The sequence below is a fragment of the Salvia splendens genome, chromosome 1 (genome assembly GCF_004379255.2).
Source record: "Salvia splendens isolate huo1 chromosome 1, SspV2, whole genome shotgun sequence".
In the NCBI taxonomy this organism is placed as follows: domain Eukaryota; kingdom Viridiplantae; phylum Streptophyta; class Magnoliopsida; order Lamiales; family Lamiaceae; genus Salvia; species Salvia splendens.
In genome coordinates this window covers 38,370,226-38,386,340 of record NC_056032.1, presented here as the reverse complement: position 1 = coordinate 38,386,340, position 16,115 = coordinate 38,370,226, and the positions used below count along the sequence as shown (strand labels likewise).

The window sequence follows — 16,115 nt, the reverse complement described above, 5'->3', positions numbered from 1 at the left end:
ACGCTCCTCAAGAAGAACACTGGGAGGCAGTTTTGAGAATTGTTCGATACTTGAAGGGGACGGCTGAGCACGGGCTCATATTTGAAAAACACGGGCACATGGAGATACATGGATTCACTGATGCAGATTGGGCAGGGAATCCAAACGACAGAAAGTCAACTGCGGGATATTTTACCTTTGTTGGAGGTAACCTGGTTACATGGAGAAGCAAGAAGCAAAAAGTTGTGGCACTCTCCAGTGCAGAGGTAGAATTTCGACGAATTAGAAGTGGGCTGACGGAGGTATTGTGGCTAAGAAAACTAATGAACGAATTGGACATGTGCCCAATCCAACCGTGTAGACTCTTTTGTGACAACAAGGCGGCAATTAGCATTTCGGAGAACCCGGTGCAGCATGATCGAACTAAGCATGTTGAAGTAGATAGGCACTTCATAAAGGAGAACATCGAAGCAAAAATAGTCGAGATGCCATATGTCAAGTCCGAAGATCAACTGGCTGATATCTTGACAAAGGCGGTGAACTCGAAATCATTTCGGGAAGTACTAGGCAAGTTGAGTATCGGAAATCCCGTTACTAAACTTGAGGGGGCGTGTTGAGAAGAGATCACACGAAATCAGGGACGTAATATGTGTGATTGATATAGAATCAAATCATACCATAGATAGAATGCAATTAAATGTTAATTAGGTTTACCATGTATAGATATAACCTAGCCTATATAATGTATCAAGTCTTGTACATTTTTTGAATAAGAAAGATTGAATACCTTTACCGTTCTATACAGTTGTCATACTAAATCAACTATTATTAGTAGTAGTATATAAAATTAATTGAAAATATCACGTTGCAATGAATCATTAACGATAAACTCAGATAAGTTGAAGAACTAATTAATTAGTGCACTATGCTATCTATAATTAGTAAAGACCAAGAGTCTAGTGCCACTAATATAAATTTATCGAACCAAAAAATTACAAGTTAAAAATATATATAGTATTAAAAATATGAATGATTGTTCCAAACATCCAAGTTCCATCAGTTTGGTCATAGACAGCAGCCGTTATTTAACTAGATGTAATACCTATATTTAAAATTCTATGAAATAAGTCCCTCTCAATTACTCATGATTAAATTGCAACCCCAGAAGGTTGGAAACTTTCGATTATTGGTTACACTTTCGATTTCCCTATGGTAGGAATAGGCGGTGTATATGTACCTCAATCTTTTACTATTGATATTGTTTATTGTGACACAATATGATTGGGCGTTGAACGTAAACTTAAAAGTTGGAAATATAGATACGTAATACTCTATATCTTCTTTTTTCTTCAAAATCCCAAATTGTTGTCCTCTTAATTGCAACACGTGTATGGGAGCGTGGACATTGAATAGAACCAGCCTTCAATTTAATCATATACTACAAGTTAAAAAATTACTATATGATGATTACACCACAGAAGTAAATCATTGCATTTATTAATATGTTGCCACGAGACATGCCCTAACAAATGAAAACTTCACACATCTGAATCACTGAATGTGTGCGTGATTTACTTGACATCGTTGGGATCCTTTCCTCTGCAAATAATATACTAACACTACTTGTCCTCGCAACAACCTTAATAAAAATCTTGCTAATAAAGTGTGTGTGTTATTTCACTTTTATTTGACACAAAATCGGAGATCATATAATTTTGTAGATCTCTACTCTTGTTTGTCGTCACTTCAAATTCATTACCTGCTTTTGTATATATTCTATTCGTCCCAAATGATAATCACATTTTCTCATTCTCAAGTGTCCACTCCCGCACACTTCTTAATTTTCATTTTACACTACCTAGGATTTTAATCTAAACAAGAATGCATCTAAATCTAAAAATGCAGTCCAAATCGTGGCCCTAAGATTAGGCAATCTGATGATCAATAATTAACCAAAAACACTGAAAGTCGTCATTAATTAGTTTTATGTCATTTTATAAAATTTGAGTTTGATGTCATTGTTAGATCATTTTAATTTTTAGGTCATCCTTTATTAAAATGACTTAAAAATAAACTAACAGTGACCTAAATATGCCCTCCGTATGATTTTATTCTGTGCTTTTATATTTAAATTTAGTTTTCCATAGATCAAAATCCTACATACCTATTTACAAAAAAATCAATATGGAAATAGACTAGTTCATTTATTTCTCTCAACTCACAAGTAAAATAGACTAGTTCATTTATTTTAAAAGATAATAAATTGAGTCATTTGCTATGGCCGTAAATTCTTTTAACTTAAAGGAAAAGAAAAAACAAGTAAGTACTCTATAAATTCAAGACATTCGCATAGATGAAGCATAGCTACAACCCATGCATATACGTAAGATATGAAATTCAATATTTTTCTTATTATTTTTTATAAAAGTAACAAATATAAATATATATGAATATTGAATTTCATAATCTTATGTATACGCGTGGCTACATATTTATATTTTTTCAAGCTAATAGAGAGAAGTCGTAAGACAGTGCCTGGGTTGGACTGTGACCGCGAGAGGATTAGCCATTTCACAGGACAGTCTCAGCAGTTCCGACAAGTCAACGCTTTCACTAGAAGACTCAAATCGAAATTGATGCAAAAGGGTAGCCACCCAAAAGTTGACTGTGGTCATTCCCAAATTCTTGCCAGGGCAAGACCTCCGACCCGACCCAAAGGGCGCTATTCGGAGGTCTGACCCGAAGACGGGGAAGTCGGTAGAGGAATTGGGGTCGAGAAAACGATTCGGGTTAAATGTTAGAGGGTCTTTCCAAATTTGAGGATCTATCATGATGGCCCACATATTGACGATGGATGTGGTCCCTGCAGGAACGTGATAACCGTCAACGAGGGAGTCCCTGATGGAGAGACGGGACCAGGAGAGAAGGGGGCCCGGAGGGTGCAACCTTAAGACCTCCTTGACCACCGCCGTTAAGTAGACCAGCTCGGTTAGATCCGATTCCTTGACCGCACGTGATCCCCCAACAAATTTATCTAGCTCATCATGGACCTTTGACTGGATATGAGGGTGCAATACTAGTCTTGCCAAAATCCATTCCATCAGAACTGCCACTGTGTCTGTTCCCCTAAATATCATTTCCTGTCATCAAACCCAAGCTTTATAAGTTGTTTTCAAACATGGAATCTTCTTCAATTTTTTTCTTTTCTCTATAGCTGTATAATCTGAGAATCATTGCTTGCCTAGAAAACTCGGTTATAAAAAATTACTTTCACTCTTTTTCTTCTTTATTCTTACGAGTAACAAATATTCCATTAATTAGCGACGGGAAATGTTTGAAATAATGCTAGCTTTGGCATGATAAGAAGATGGATGGGGTCTCCATCTTACTCCCAAATAGGAGTAGTATGTAAGTTATGGTGATAAAAAATTGTGTTTTCTGGTTGTACAAAACAGTCATAAGAGCATAAAAATAAAATAAGGGATGCTATAATTTTTCATTTGCTAGTAATTTAATTACTAGTAAATATTTACTTCACTTAAATCATTATTTTTCCTATGACTAATAGTATTATTATACTCGTTTTATGTTAAATAAAACGAGTACTATTAATTTATTACTAGCATATTTTATGTAAAATTTATAAAATATTCATACGGTCAGCTAAATACTTAGCTTTATTAATAAGAATTAAGGTTTGATTAATAAGTGAAAGATACTTATGCAATAAATTACTTAAAAATATTTAAAATTAAAGTGTCGGGATATTTTTACCCAAAGAACGGCGATCATGTCTGAATCCGACAACTTATCAGGTCCCCCCAGCGACAGCAAAACATCCAGAAAATCAGCACCGCCGCCACCACCACCATCCGCCATCCGCTGGGCAATGATCCGGCCGACAAAGCGGTTCACCCTTGGCACGAGGCGAGAGCACCTGAGGCGGATTTGCTGCAAGTCGAGATCAGCCAAGAAAGGAAGGTGGTCGGACCAGTTGACGAGGCCGAGAAGACTGTAGCCATCCTCCACCAAATCATACAGCTCCGCTGCCTCCTCGCTCACCGCCCTCACGTCGTATTCCCTGCCGAACACCGAGCACATCATGTTGTTCAGGGAGGCCAGCTTCAGCACGTCCCTCACTCGACCGCCTCGGTTGGCGGCGAGCACCGCCGCCACCTGGTTGGCTATCCGGACGAGCTGGTTCTCCGATTTGCGGAGTTGGTTGGGGCAGAAGAGGTGCGCCGCCGCCATCTTCCTGAGCGCCGTCCAGTAGACGCCGTAGGGGGCGAAGCCGATGGAGCGGTTGAACATGAGGTGGTAGGCCGACTCGTTAGCGGGGCGATCGGAGAAGGTGGAGCTGTTGAGGATCTCTTTGGCCACGTCGGGATTGCAGGTGACGATGGCGCGGGTCTGCCCGAGGGAGAAGGCCATCAGGCGTTTGGCGTTTGTGGAAGCGGCGGCGGCGGCGATTTTGCGGTGGGCGAGGCCGGACATGAGGCCCATGCTGCCGATGATGGGGAGGCCCTTGGGGCCTGGAATTGGGGGAGATTTTGAATTACGCCAGGCTTGGCCGCCGGGATGAGACCAGATGATGATCATGTATGATAATAGAGCGAGAAATGCGAGAGGCATGATGTTAATGAGAGACAGAGATTGCCATTTCGAAGATAAAGTAAAGAACCACAGGCTATGCACGTCTGTGCTCATCATTTTTAGTCAAGACTAGAAGAAGAAGAGGAGGAGGATACAGTAGTAATGCTTTTGATAGGCTGAACGAGGAGACATACACGCTCGTTTATATAGTGATAACACTGAGCACGCCAGTAAATACTCCTTCCATCCTACTCCATTAAATATGAAACATTTGCCTTTTGTCATACGATTGTACTTAGTGTTATTTTATGACTATAACAAAGAAACCATTAAGTGGAGTGGTGTACATTTTTTAATACAATTAAGTAAGCTACTTGTGTTTCTGAATATATCTGTACCAACGTTTCAAAAAAAATATCCTTACTGTTAATGTACCAATTAAAATTAGAGGATACAAATAGAAATTTCCTAAAAAATAAAAGATTAAATTATTTTGTCATTATTAATTTAGAAACACTCTTTTATATCGTATATTGTTATTATTTTTAAAATTTTCAACGCATGTAATTACGTCTCGATTTTTGTATCATTAAAAGACACTACAAAAATCTCGCTATTTAGTGGCGGATTTTACCAGTGGACAAAAGTTTGACACTAACAATAGCTTAGTATTTCATTCGTCCCACTATATTTGATTGGGTTCTTTTCATCACAAAGGATTTAATAAAATGATGCCGAGTAAATGGAGAGAATAAAATATAAGAGAGAATAAAGTATGAGAGATAAAGAAAGAGTAAAATATAATAAAAAGTAAAGTATGATAAAAAAAAATAAAGTATGAATGATTAAATAATTTATTTTTAATTAAAAATAAAAATCAATTACTTATAGTGATACAACCAAAAGTCTTGCATTAGTGTTACTATGTTATGATAGAAAAATAAGATATCCATTTTTTTAATTACAAGAATGATGATAAATAATTGGATAGAACAAACTCATGTATACATTTTTCAAGGCCTCAACGGTTAAATAGTCATCAAATGCACTTCATATATTCCCTTCGTTCATAAAAATATATGTACTTTTTATTTTCATCCGTCTTATAAAAATATGGGCGTTTCTACTTTTAGAAAGTTGTCTCTAACTCATTATTCATATACATCAATTTAGTTACAATTTATATCACTATAGTCCATCATTATAACTCATTAAACACTAATAAATAAATTGAAATATAGCTGAGTATAAAATCTACTCAAAAGAATGTCATTCAAATTTTAAATAATATTTAAATATTTTCCATATTATAAAATAATTAAATACAGAATAAATCAAATTACTTTCTTCATAATTGACTTTTAGAGTGGTATGTTATTAATGGGTTGAATAGGAAAAAATGGCATGTGATACATTTCAAATTTTATGGAACTAAAAGTGCAAACCAATTTTCTAGGGACTAAATGACAATGTAGTCTATTATCAAATTGTTGAAGGGGTGTTAATATTTCTCGACTTAGTCATTGAAGTTATTTTCGTTTTTATGGCCGTGCTGCCACTGTTTCCTCTTCGAATTTATTATATAGTGGTTGGACAGAAAAAAGCATAAAAATGTTTCTGCTACTGTATATATTATCTTCTTTATAATTTGAACACATTTTTTCTCCAATTGAAATTCTTAAATAAAGGAAACGATCTGTTAATCATACCTTTAAAGGTTAAAATTAGGAGAACAATCCCATTAACTGTTTGTTAATTAGCCAAGTGAAAAGAATTAATTATGAGAACAATCCCATTAACTTATTTTTATAAGATGCTATATAACAATTTGATGAATCAATCAATTCGTCGAAAACAAAAAAAATAATTAAAAATTCAAGTAGAATATATGTAAATGACATATAATTAACGTGGCATCTTATAAATTGTCACGGATGACGTAACTTATCAAGCTAATTAATTGCGAAATACTCTTAACTGTATTTTGTGTAGTGTTTAGAGAACTTGCGTGGGTGGAAGTCGATGGAAGAAATATATATTGATGAAGAATAATCCCATTTGGTAATGTATAATCTATAAACTTGTTCTTAGCTTATTATTCGAAGTTTTAGAGTAAATTTTTTGTTGGGCTACAAACCCATCCCACATCGGATGAGTGATGGAAGTTGGAAGGTGTATATAATTCATGTCTAACCCCAATTAGTTTGAGGTCTTTTGAGAGTGACCCAAAAATAAATCTATGTGGACTTGACCCAAAGCGGATAATGGTGTATGACTGTATGAGTGTGTTTTTTAAATATTTCTGGAGTATTGTTGAGTTTCGGGTTCGGAGCCATTTCCGCCCGACACTGACTCGGCTCAAGTTTCCCTGGACATTATCCCGACGATGAGTGAGGAAGCGATAGCCAGTATGGCGGTTGGAAAGTGTTCTATCCCAGTATGAGTGTGTTTTTTAAATATTTCTGGAGTATTGTTGAGTTTCGGGTTCGGAGCCATTTCCGCCCGACACTGACTCGGCTCAAGTTTCCCTGGACATTATCCCGACGATGAGTGAGGAAGCGATAGCAAGTATGGCGGTTGGAAAGTGTTCTATCCCAAGGCTCCCTAGGCTCTATGTCGGCTGGAGGTCTCTCTATTGAGACTCCAACAACGATGCTGGCTGAGCGACGTGACCGCCTAGACGATTTCTCATCGTCGGGTTCAGAGCCATTTCCGCCCGACACTGACTCGGCTCAAGTTTCCCTGGACATTATCCCGACGATGAGTGAGGAAGCGATAGCCAGTATGGCGGTTGGAAAGTGTTCTATCCCAAGGCTCCCTAGGCTCTATGTCGGCTGGAGTGAGCGACGTGAGCGACGTGACCTCCTATCCCAAGTTTCCAACAACGGTGCTGAGTGAGCGACGTGACCTCCTAGATGATTTCTCATCGTTGGGTTCAGAGCCATTTCCGCTCGACACTGACTCAGCTCAAGTTTCCCTGGACATTATCCTGGCGATGAGTGAGGAAGCGATAGCCAGTATGGCGGTGTCCTTTGTTACTGTTGTTGAAGGGATTGAAGGTCATATTAGGATTTTCTGGGTGTATGACTGTATGAGTGTGTTTTTTAAATATTTCTGGAGTATTGTTGAGTTTTGGAAGGTGTTCTATCCCAAGGCTCCCTAGGCTCTATGACGGCTGGAGGTCTCTCAACTGAGACTCCAACAATGGTGCTGGATGAGCGACGTGACCGCCTAGACGATTTCTCATCGTCGGGTTCGGAGCCATTTCCGCCCAACACTGACTCGGCTCAAGTTTCCCTGGACACTATCCTGGGGATGAGTGAGGAAGCGATAGCCAGTATGGCGGTGTTCTTTGTTACAGCGGTGAAGGCAACTCACTCTTTCCAAGGTGAAGGCTCATCAGAATTGTATGCTCTAGTTGGCAAAAAAATGGTCGACCTCGTACACGAACTGTTGGTGAAAGAAGGACCTCGTTTCGGAGTTTCTCCGCCAGCACCTGGAGGAGATGGTGCGGGAGCTGGCGGATCGGGCCCGGAAGCTGGCGGATCGAGCCGGGGGGTCAGAGATGAGGCCTTTTGGGGAGTGACCCAAAAACAAATCCGTGCGGGCTTGACCCAAAGCGGACAATATCAAACTAATGTTGCAGTCGACGATCCTAACAAGTGGTATCAGAGCCAAGGTGTCTTTGGGTCGTGCCTGGATGAGCCTCGGTTAAGGTCAGGCCCTGAAAGACTCGGGTTAGAGTCGGGCCCTGGATGACCCAAGGGCGAGAGCTGGAATGGCCCGTGTTAGTCGGGCACTGGATGACCCAGGGGCGAGGGTTGGAACGACCCGTGTTCGTGTCAACTTCGTTTCCGATATGGTCTCGGTTTGAGGGGAGGTTTGTTGGGTTACAAACCCATCCCACATCGGATGAGTGAGGGAAGTTGGAAGGTGTATATAATTCCTGTCTAACCCTAATTAGTTTGAGGCCTTTTGGGAGTGACCCAAAAACAAATCCGTGCGGGCTTGACCCAAAGCGGACAATATCAAACTAATGTTGCACTCAACAATCCTAACAATTTTTTAGGATGAATAATCAGAGTATACGAATTGAAAATATAATGTAGTTACATACTTGGATTTTGCATAGTTTTACAGGGTAGTTTTATGTGAATCCAATCACATTTCATCTATTATGAGGCATGTTTATATCTACTTTTCTATTAAGTTGGTATATTGACTATTTTGTAAAGAATGTGTAGAAAAAGGTACAAAATATGTGGATGTGCAGCAGCATTGGTTCAAGACATTTTTCTGGCTATTTTGAAGTCCAATAAGTCCTTAATTCATATCATTCTCTTTGTCTTCGAAAGAGTTTCACGTGGGTATCTTGTACTTCTCAATCGGAGTTTTGTAGAGAAAGTTATGCACATTTTAAGAAGATTGCGCGCTATCCAGAAACATGGAGCGGCCCGCTCTGGAAAAGCAGAAACGCTGATTTTTTATACCTTTTTTGAGGGATTTTGATGTCTAATCACGTTTGGAAACTTAGAGCACGAAATATATAACTTGTTGGGCGATTTTCACACTAGCATTCATAATTCCCACAATTTTTACAAGCCTTCAACACAGAAATCTCAATTTTCCACCTAGAAGAAGAGAAGAACAAGCAGAGGACGAATATTCATCGCAAGATTGAAGACGAGGCCTCCAATCCTAGTAGTTCATATTTATTTGACTATTCTGATGACCATGCGTAGCTAAATCCTTCGTATAGTTCTACGGGGAAGATACAATTATTCTTATGTTTAATTGATTTCTTTTTTCTATGCCTTAGTTAATGTGGTTATTTTAATTTCTCTTGTACTTATACATTTATTTGACTGATCACCTTATAATGCATGTGAATTCAACTACAATAATTGGCAGATGGGTAGTTTAATTTGAAAGAAGAGAAATTGACGTCTTTGCCAATATAATCGAGAGATTTGAGCCTTTGAATGAAGTCAATTATCTTGTGAGCTTTTAGGAGTTGTTGCCTTAGTTCTAGGAATTAGATTTCGGTTCAAGGTAGTAATCTACAAATTGTATACTTTGGGAGAAGATAGTTTTACCTTAGTGATAGCTTAGTAACCTTTGAGACCCTTTGCTAGCATAGTTTGGAATTTAGTTGAATATATGAGAGTTGTTATTCCCCAGTTCTTGACTTCCATCAATTCTTTACTCTTATTTATTTTAAATTGTATTTGTTTACTTTAGTTATTTTATTTATTGTTTATGTTTTTGCTTTTAAGTAGAACTAGAATTTCAAAATCCTTTTGAATCATCTAGATAGTAGTTGAGATTGGTTTGTGGTACTTAGGTTGATACATATTGTCTATGTGGATACGATACTCTTGTTTGTTATTTGCTACATTAATCCCATACACTTGCAGGTATATTTATGTTTAAAATAAATTGAGTCACGCAGCCGGAAGTTGCTTAGCGTGTTAGCCAGTGTTAGTTTAATACAAAGCAAATCAAATTAAAATTTTGTTGGAGGAAGTTTGAATAGGTGGTTCAACATTAAGGACTAATTATATTATTATCGTGATGTTCTATGGATGTATAGGTGACCCGAAATTAATGTTTTTGGTGAATGTACGGAGCTGCATGTATATTTATGTACTGTAAAACGTGTAATATAGAATATGTTTAGATTTTTATAGGGTTTAGTACGATTAAATTATTTGAAACATACCTGATATCCAGGGGCGGATCTACATGGATTAAAACTTAAAAGAGCACCTCATATTTCCATATCGTGTTGTAGTATATTTTATAATTTATTTTTTTCAATTTCTCACTAAATATCCCTCTTCAAATTTTTAAAATTTCCTTATATATAAATTTGTCCATCTTCCTATCTGAAACAGACAACAGTCGTCAATAAACATCAATATATAGAAACTAAAATTTAAAATATAATGTTGGATATTCATGTTGATTATTTTTTAAATGGCATGGACACGTCCGTCGGTTTTTACTTGCAAGTTTTACAATACTGACATAGACGTAGTATGTGTTTGTGGGTGAAGTGCAAGTGTGTTTCTGACATCGTGTTCATTAGTAACATGAACACATGAGTTTCCATGATGATATCACTCACTACGGTTTGAAGACGTTCAATCTTATTTTGGATTCGTCGACAACAAGAATACATTTGTGCTTTCGCTTTCACATCATCCACATTCAAACATATACTATTAATTATGTGAGTCATGACTCTAAATAGTTTTCTAATTTTCATTGAGTTTGAATTCCAAGGAGGCGGTGTCTTTATAAAAATGTTTGAGAGTGTAGGGGGCCGTCAAAATTCACTGATCAATAAATTAGTAAATGAATGACATGATGATCAGACTCCTACCATTATACATTTGTAGATTTAGAATTTAAATTTATTCATCACATCACATATTGGTTATATGATTGTGTGGTTATGGCTAGTGAGAGTTCATGCTAAATTTTGGTTTTCAACGCCAAAGTATTATACGTAACGTTTTTCTAAAACATAATGATGGAGAAAAAATATGTAAAATTTGATCCCTAAATTTAAATTTATCTTTTTTTGGGGGGATTTTTTTTTTGAACTTTAATAACCAAAAAATGGAGATTGTTGAATGCATAGACATCAAATCCAAATAAATGTTTCAATCTAAGGGAGGGCGAACTTCTTTTTAGACACATAATTAGATATTCCTACGAATATACTAAATGCCGTCAAATAGATCAAGAAAATAATATTAATTGAACGATCATATGACGTTATGTCAAGTAATTGAGAGACCAAATCCGCGTATATTTTAAATCTTCGATCACACCGAGTCACCGTTGGTGTGACAAATTTTGAATAAGCTCCGAAATATAATAATAGTAGTATTAACTTATATTTTAACAAAAGAAACTTTATTAAATAATGAAATTAAAAGTTAACACAAGTGCAATTATATAAGAGAGAATATTGAGAGGTTGATAATATAGTCTATCTAAAAACGGAGGGTTGTTGTTGGTGGCGGAGCCATACATTTTATACCGAGAGAACTAAAAAGATATTGTTCATAGTCTACTCAACCTTTCTTTGAAATCAAAATAAATACTAAAATCGATTTATAAAAGAAAGACTAACAAATCTTCAAATCTAATATTATTAATATTAATCTTACAATAAAAAGCAATAAGAAAGATATAGAAATAAATTATTCATGTGATTATATCTCTAACATAAAATAAATTCAACATTCTCAAAATTAGTTAATAAATAAATAATATCTTTTTAAAGATTAGTTATATAATTTTAACCTAAAACTATTTAGAATTAGTCACGGAATTAGTGCTAGGTGGTGGGCCCCACTCGTTGCGAATCTAAGGGCATTAATAACCCCAGACCGGTTTCAGGCCCCAAGTCCCCTCCACGTCATCATTCCTCTACAGTTGCGGCCCCAACTGCTCTAACTTTGCAGGCCACAACCCGGGCCGCAACTAATAAATGACATTATTCACAACTTCAACATATTTAACTCGTAAATGCAATTTGTTGAACAATTGAAACCGAGAAAATGCATTGTTCATTAGAAATTAACATTACATTTCCTAGACGAAGCAAATTAAAAATACTAGAAACCCGAGCCACAACTACTACTTCTTCATTTGAGCGCGAAGGTAGGCGATCATCTCACGGTGCAACTCGAGATCGAACTCCGACATCGTCGAGGTATCCCTCGATGTCAACTCCGTCAGTTGGCTCATCCGCCACGTAATACTCATCTCCGACAAAGAGTCGGACATCTTATCCAGAGACGGATTGATCGGCGGTGGCACCATGGCGGAGTTGCTCGCAGTTGCCTTCCCCTTTGCTTTCCTCTTTGCCGTCTTTGTTCCCATCGGGCGACTTTGAATGCTAGGAGAGGAGCCGAAGACGTCGTCGTCCGTCACGTTGAGGTCGATCGCCGGACCTCCTTCACTCGAAGAGTAGTTTCCGGAGGCGGAAACTTTGGTTCTCTTCGCCGCCCCAGTTGTCGTCGGCTTGGCACCGCTGGTGTACTTCGGGCTCTTCTCGACGAGCTTCCAAACGTCGAAGTACTTGAAGGCCTTCTTCCCGTCAGTGAAGAACACCTCCTTTGCCTTCTCGACGAGGTTCGCCTCTCTGTGCCCGCTCGGCCACATCCGGACTACGTTGGCCCACTTTCCATTCCACTTGCTCATATCCGCCTGGACCCGACCCCAATGCTTGCCCAGCTTTACGTAGCTACGCTCGATCGACCCTTTAGGACGCCCAGCGTTATACCTCTCAGCAATCCGCTCCCATAAAACCTTGCCGGACTGCTGGTTGCCGATGATAGGATCCTCGGCGACGTCGATGTAGTTCCTCGCAAGCCACATTGTCTCTTGCAGACTGTACTTCTTCGGCTCATCCTCCTCGCCGACCTTGCCCTTGCCCCGCCCTTGAGCGGGCTCCATCTCACTGATCTCGAACTCTTCGATGTTGACCTGCGATATTACGTCGACGTTGCTACCGACTCCCGGACTAGGCGTCGGCTGCGATGGTGGCGACGCCGGCATGTACCAATTGTTCGAGTTAACGAACTCGTCCATCTGACGTTCATCGCTATTTAACCACTCCATTGACGCCGAAACAAAGGGTATAATAGAGGATTGAAATGGATAATGCACGTAAGAATGATGGACGATAGTCTCGTATTTATAGACACAAAATAAAAAAAATAATTCTTGGGGACTTGCGGCCCGGCCCGAAGATCATGCAAGTCGGGACTCGCGGGATGCGGCTTGTGACGCGTCAACGCCGGCCAGGCCGGGCCGCGGGACAGTCACCGAGCCTCAAATGCGGCCCCGGGACCGGCCTGGGCCGTGACTCGCCTCCATCCAACGCTTGGGACGGGCCGGGACTCGCGATTTGCGGCCCGACCCGACGCGTTATTGATGCTCTAAGGGCATCAGTAACCCCGTCCCCATTTCCGGCCCCAAGTCCCCTCCACGTCATCATTCCTCTACAGTTGCGGCCCAGGCCCCAACTGCTGTAACCCTGCAGGTTGCGGCCCGGGCCGCAACTAATAAATGACACTATTCACAACTCCAACCTATTTTGAAAGTAAAATAAAAAAACGCTGTAAATTTATAACACGGAAAATTTAATTTCATCGAATACTGCAAAATTACAAGATATAAATTTTCAAACTGAAAATAAAATACATGAAAACATAACGTCAATGCTGGAAAACGTTGTTGCGAGTCTAAACAGCTGAACGAGCCATGACATTTCGAATTTAAAATATAAAAAAAAAAAAATTTGGTTGCGGCCCGGCCCGTCACCGTGCAACGCTGGGCCGGGACGCGGGACTTGCGGCCCGTCTCCTTGCAACCCCGTCCCGGGCCGGGACTCGGGACGCTCCCCAGGCCGGTCACGCGTCACCGGGACGGGCCAGAGCCGTGCCGCCCTTCCGTGTAATGCATGGGACGGGCCGGGACTCGCAATTTGCGGCCCGGCCCCAAGGGTTACAGATGCTCTAATGGAGACCACAAGGAGCTTTTAAGCTTTTATTAAACTTATTTCTTTTAAATTTTCAAATTTTTATTATTTTTTATAAAAAAAGTACTATCAATAATTTAAAACACTCAAAATATTTTTCAAATAATATAGAATACCTCTTACCAATGTTTAAATTAGTGGTGACAAATTAGGTAAGTTTGATCGTTATTGGGCCAACCTGATAACGACTCAATCTAATAAGCCTAACCTGAACCTAACTTGTTAAGGAAACTATAAACCTGAATATGAACTGACCTGCTACCTTTAAGCCTGAACACAACTTGCACCTGACACGAACTCGTTAACGTCACGATATAATATGGGTTGACACGACATGATAACGATCTGAACCTATTACTACACGATTAAAACTTGATTTTACACGATTAAACCTGATTTACACGATAAAAATTTGGTTTACACATTTTTTTACAAAAAAAATTAAAGAATTAAAGTAAAACATATTTTTTTAATAATAATAAGAATAATAATTTTATCTCTTAGTTGATTATCCATATCCAACCCAAACCCAACCCAAAATTATTGATGTCTTAGCAGTCAACTCGATAAGGACACAAACCAAATAAAGTTTGTTCCAAACTCACTAATTTCGTGCAAATTCATGCCAAATTATTGTATCGTATCTAAAATTGTCAGTCCTAGTTTGGATTAGGGGTGACTGCACATGCGTCAGTTACACTCGCGCCTATTTCGCTAAAATTTCATCTGTATTAGTTTTTTTTTTGTAATTATCAAGGGTATCCACTGACGAGTCCAGTGACTATTTCTCGCGCTGATTTGTAGGCATCTCAATGCGTGGGACAGCTGATCATCTATATCAGTTTTTAAGTAGTCCATAAATCACTAAATATATGAAATTTATGTCTTATTGTCTTACTATATTTCATTAATATTTTTTTGGAAGCTAGGCCATGTAATTAAAGGTATGAATGGCGTTATTGGCAAGCATTTATTTAAACGATCAAAAATTTAGAAAATTTTCTGGAAGTAGACTAATATATAGTATATGATATGGGATTACGTGTTTGAGTGACTTTTTTAAAATTTTGAAAAAAAGGTAAGACGCATTTTAGTTTACATTTCTATGAATGACCCATATAACTACTCACTCGTGCTCCTTCAAGATGTCAACATTCTTGAATGACATAGTGAGATAGTTGAATATGGTAAATTAGAGTGAAAAATGTGAATGAATATTTTAATGAAGAGTGAGGAGAGAAATTTATTTCCACGAATGAAAGTGAACACTTTAAATAAGAGAAACAAAAAATGAAAGGTAGACATCTTGTGACGGAGGAGTATAATGCATTACCTAAAAACATAAAGTATGGGTTGTGTAAGTTGTTACAGAAGCAGACTACTGATAATTTGTTTTTAGGAGTATTTGCTAGTACTATTTTATAAGAAAAATAATACTCAATTCGTTCTATAAAAATATGAATATTTGGGATGATACCGGAGTTAATACAAAATTAGTAAAGTAAGAGAAATAGAAAGAAAAAGTATTTCATAATTATAATATTGTTAGTGTAGAATGAATCCACCTTATACCTTATAAGACGTGTTCTCATCCGTCCCATCTAAATTCCACTTGTTCCACCCAAACGGCGAGCACTTGACATTTTAAATTAGCAGTGTGATGTATTTTCATTTTTCATACTAACATAATAATAATAATAATAATAATAATAATAATAATAATAATAATAATAATAATAATAATAATAATAATAATAATAATAAAATGTGGTCACTAAGATGACTTTGATATAGCAAAGAAAGAAAGAAGGGTGTGGAGGAATCAATCAGTCAATTCCAATAGAGATACATGGGTTATAATAATTGAGATTTAATACTGTGTTAATAATGATATCCAAAAGTTAAAATAATTGTTTAAAGAATATTACTCGGCCCTATTTAAATGCGGTTGTGACATAGCAAAATTTCAGATAAATGA

At 38.0% G+C, this 16,115-nt stretch overlaps 1 protein-coding gene across 1 annotated transcript; it reads right to left on the bottom strand.

The window, feature by feature from the left end:
- Nucleotides 1-2,486: 2,486 nt before the first annotated feature.
- LOC121804556 (cytochrome P450 78A9-like) lies at nt 2,487-4,689 on the bottom strand. The gene is made up of 2 exons (XM_042204156.1): nt 3,754-4,689; nt 2,487-3,119 (listed from the first exon to the last, which is right to left on the bottom strand). The coding sequence occupies exons 1-2, from the start codon at nt 4,687-4,689 to the stop codon at nt 2,487-2,489; spliced, it is 1,569 nt and encodes a 522-aa protein (XP_042060090.1).
- Between the last annotated feature and the right edge of the window lie 11,426 nt (nt 4,690-16,115).

Bases quoted from the DNA above. Each gene is read 5' to 3' on its own strand.
- LOC121804556 (XM_042204156.1), bottom strand. From the start codon at position 4,689: ATGATGAGCACAGACGTGCATAGCCTGTGGTTCTTTACTTTATCTTCG. The intron at 3,120-3,753 runs GTAAAAATATCC...GTTTGATGACAG, and splicing joins ACATGATCGCCGTTCTTTGG to GAAATGATATTTAGGGGAAC.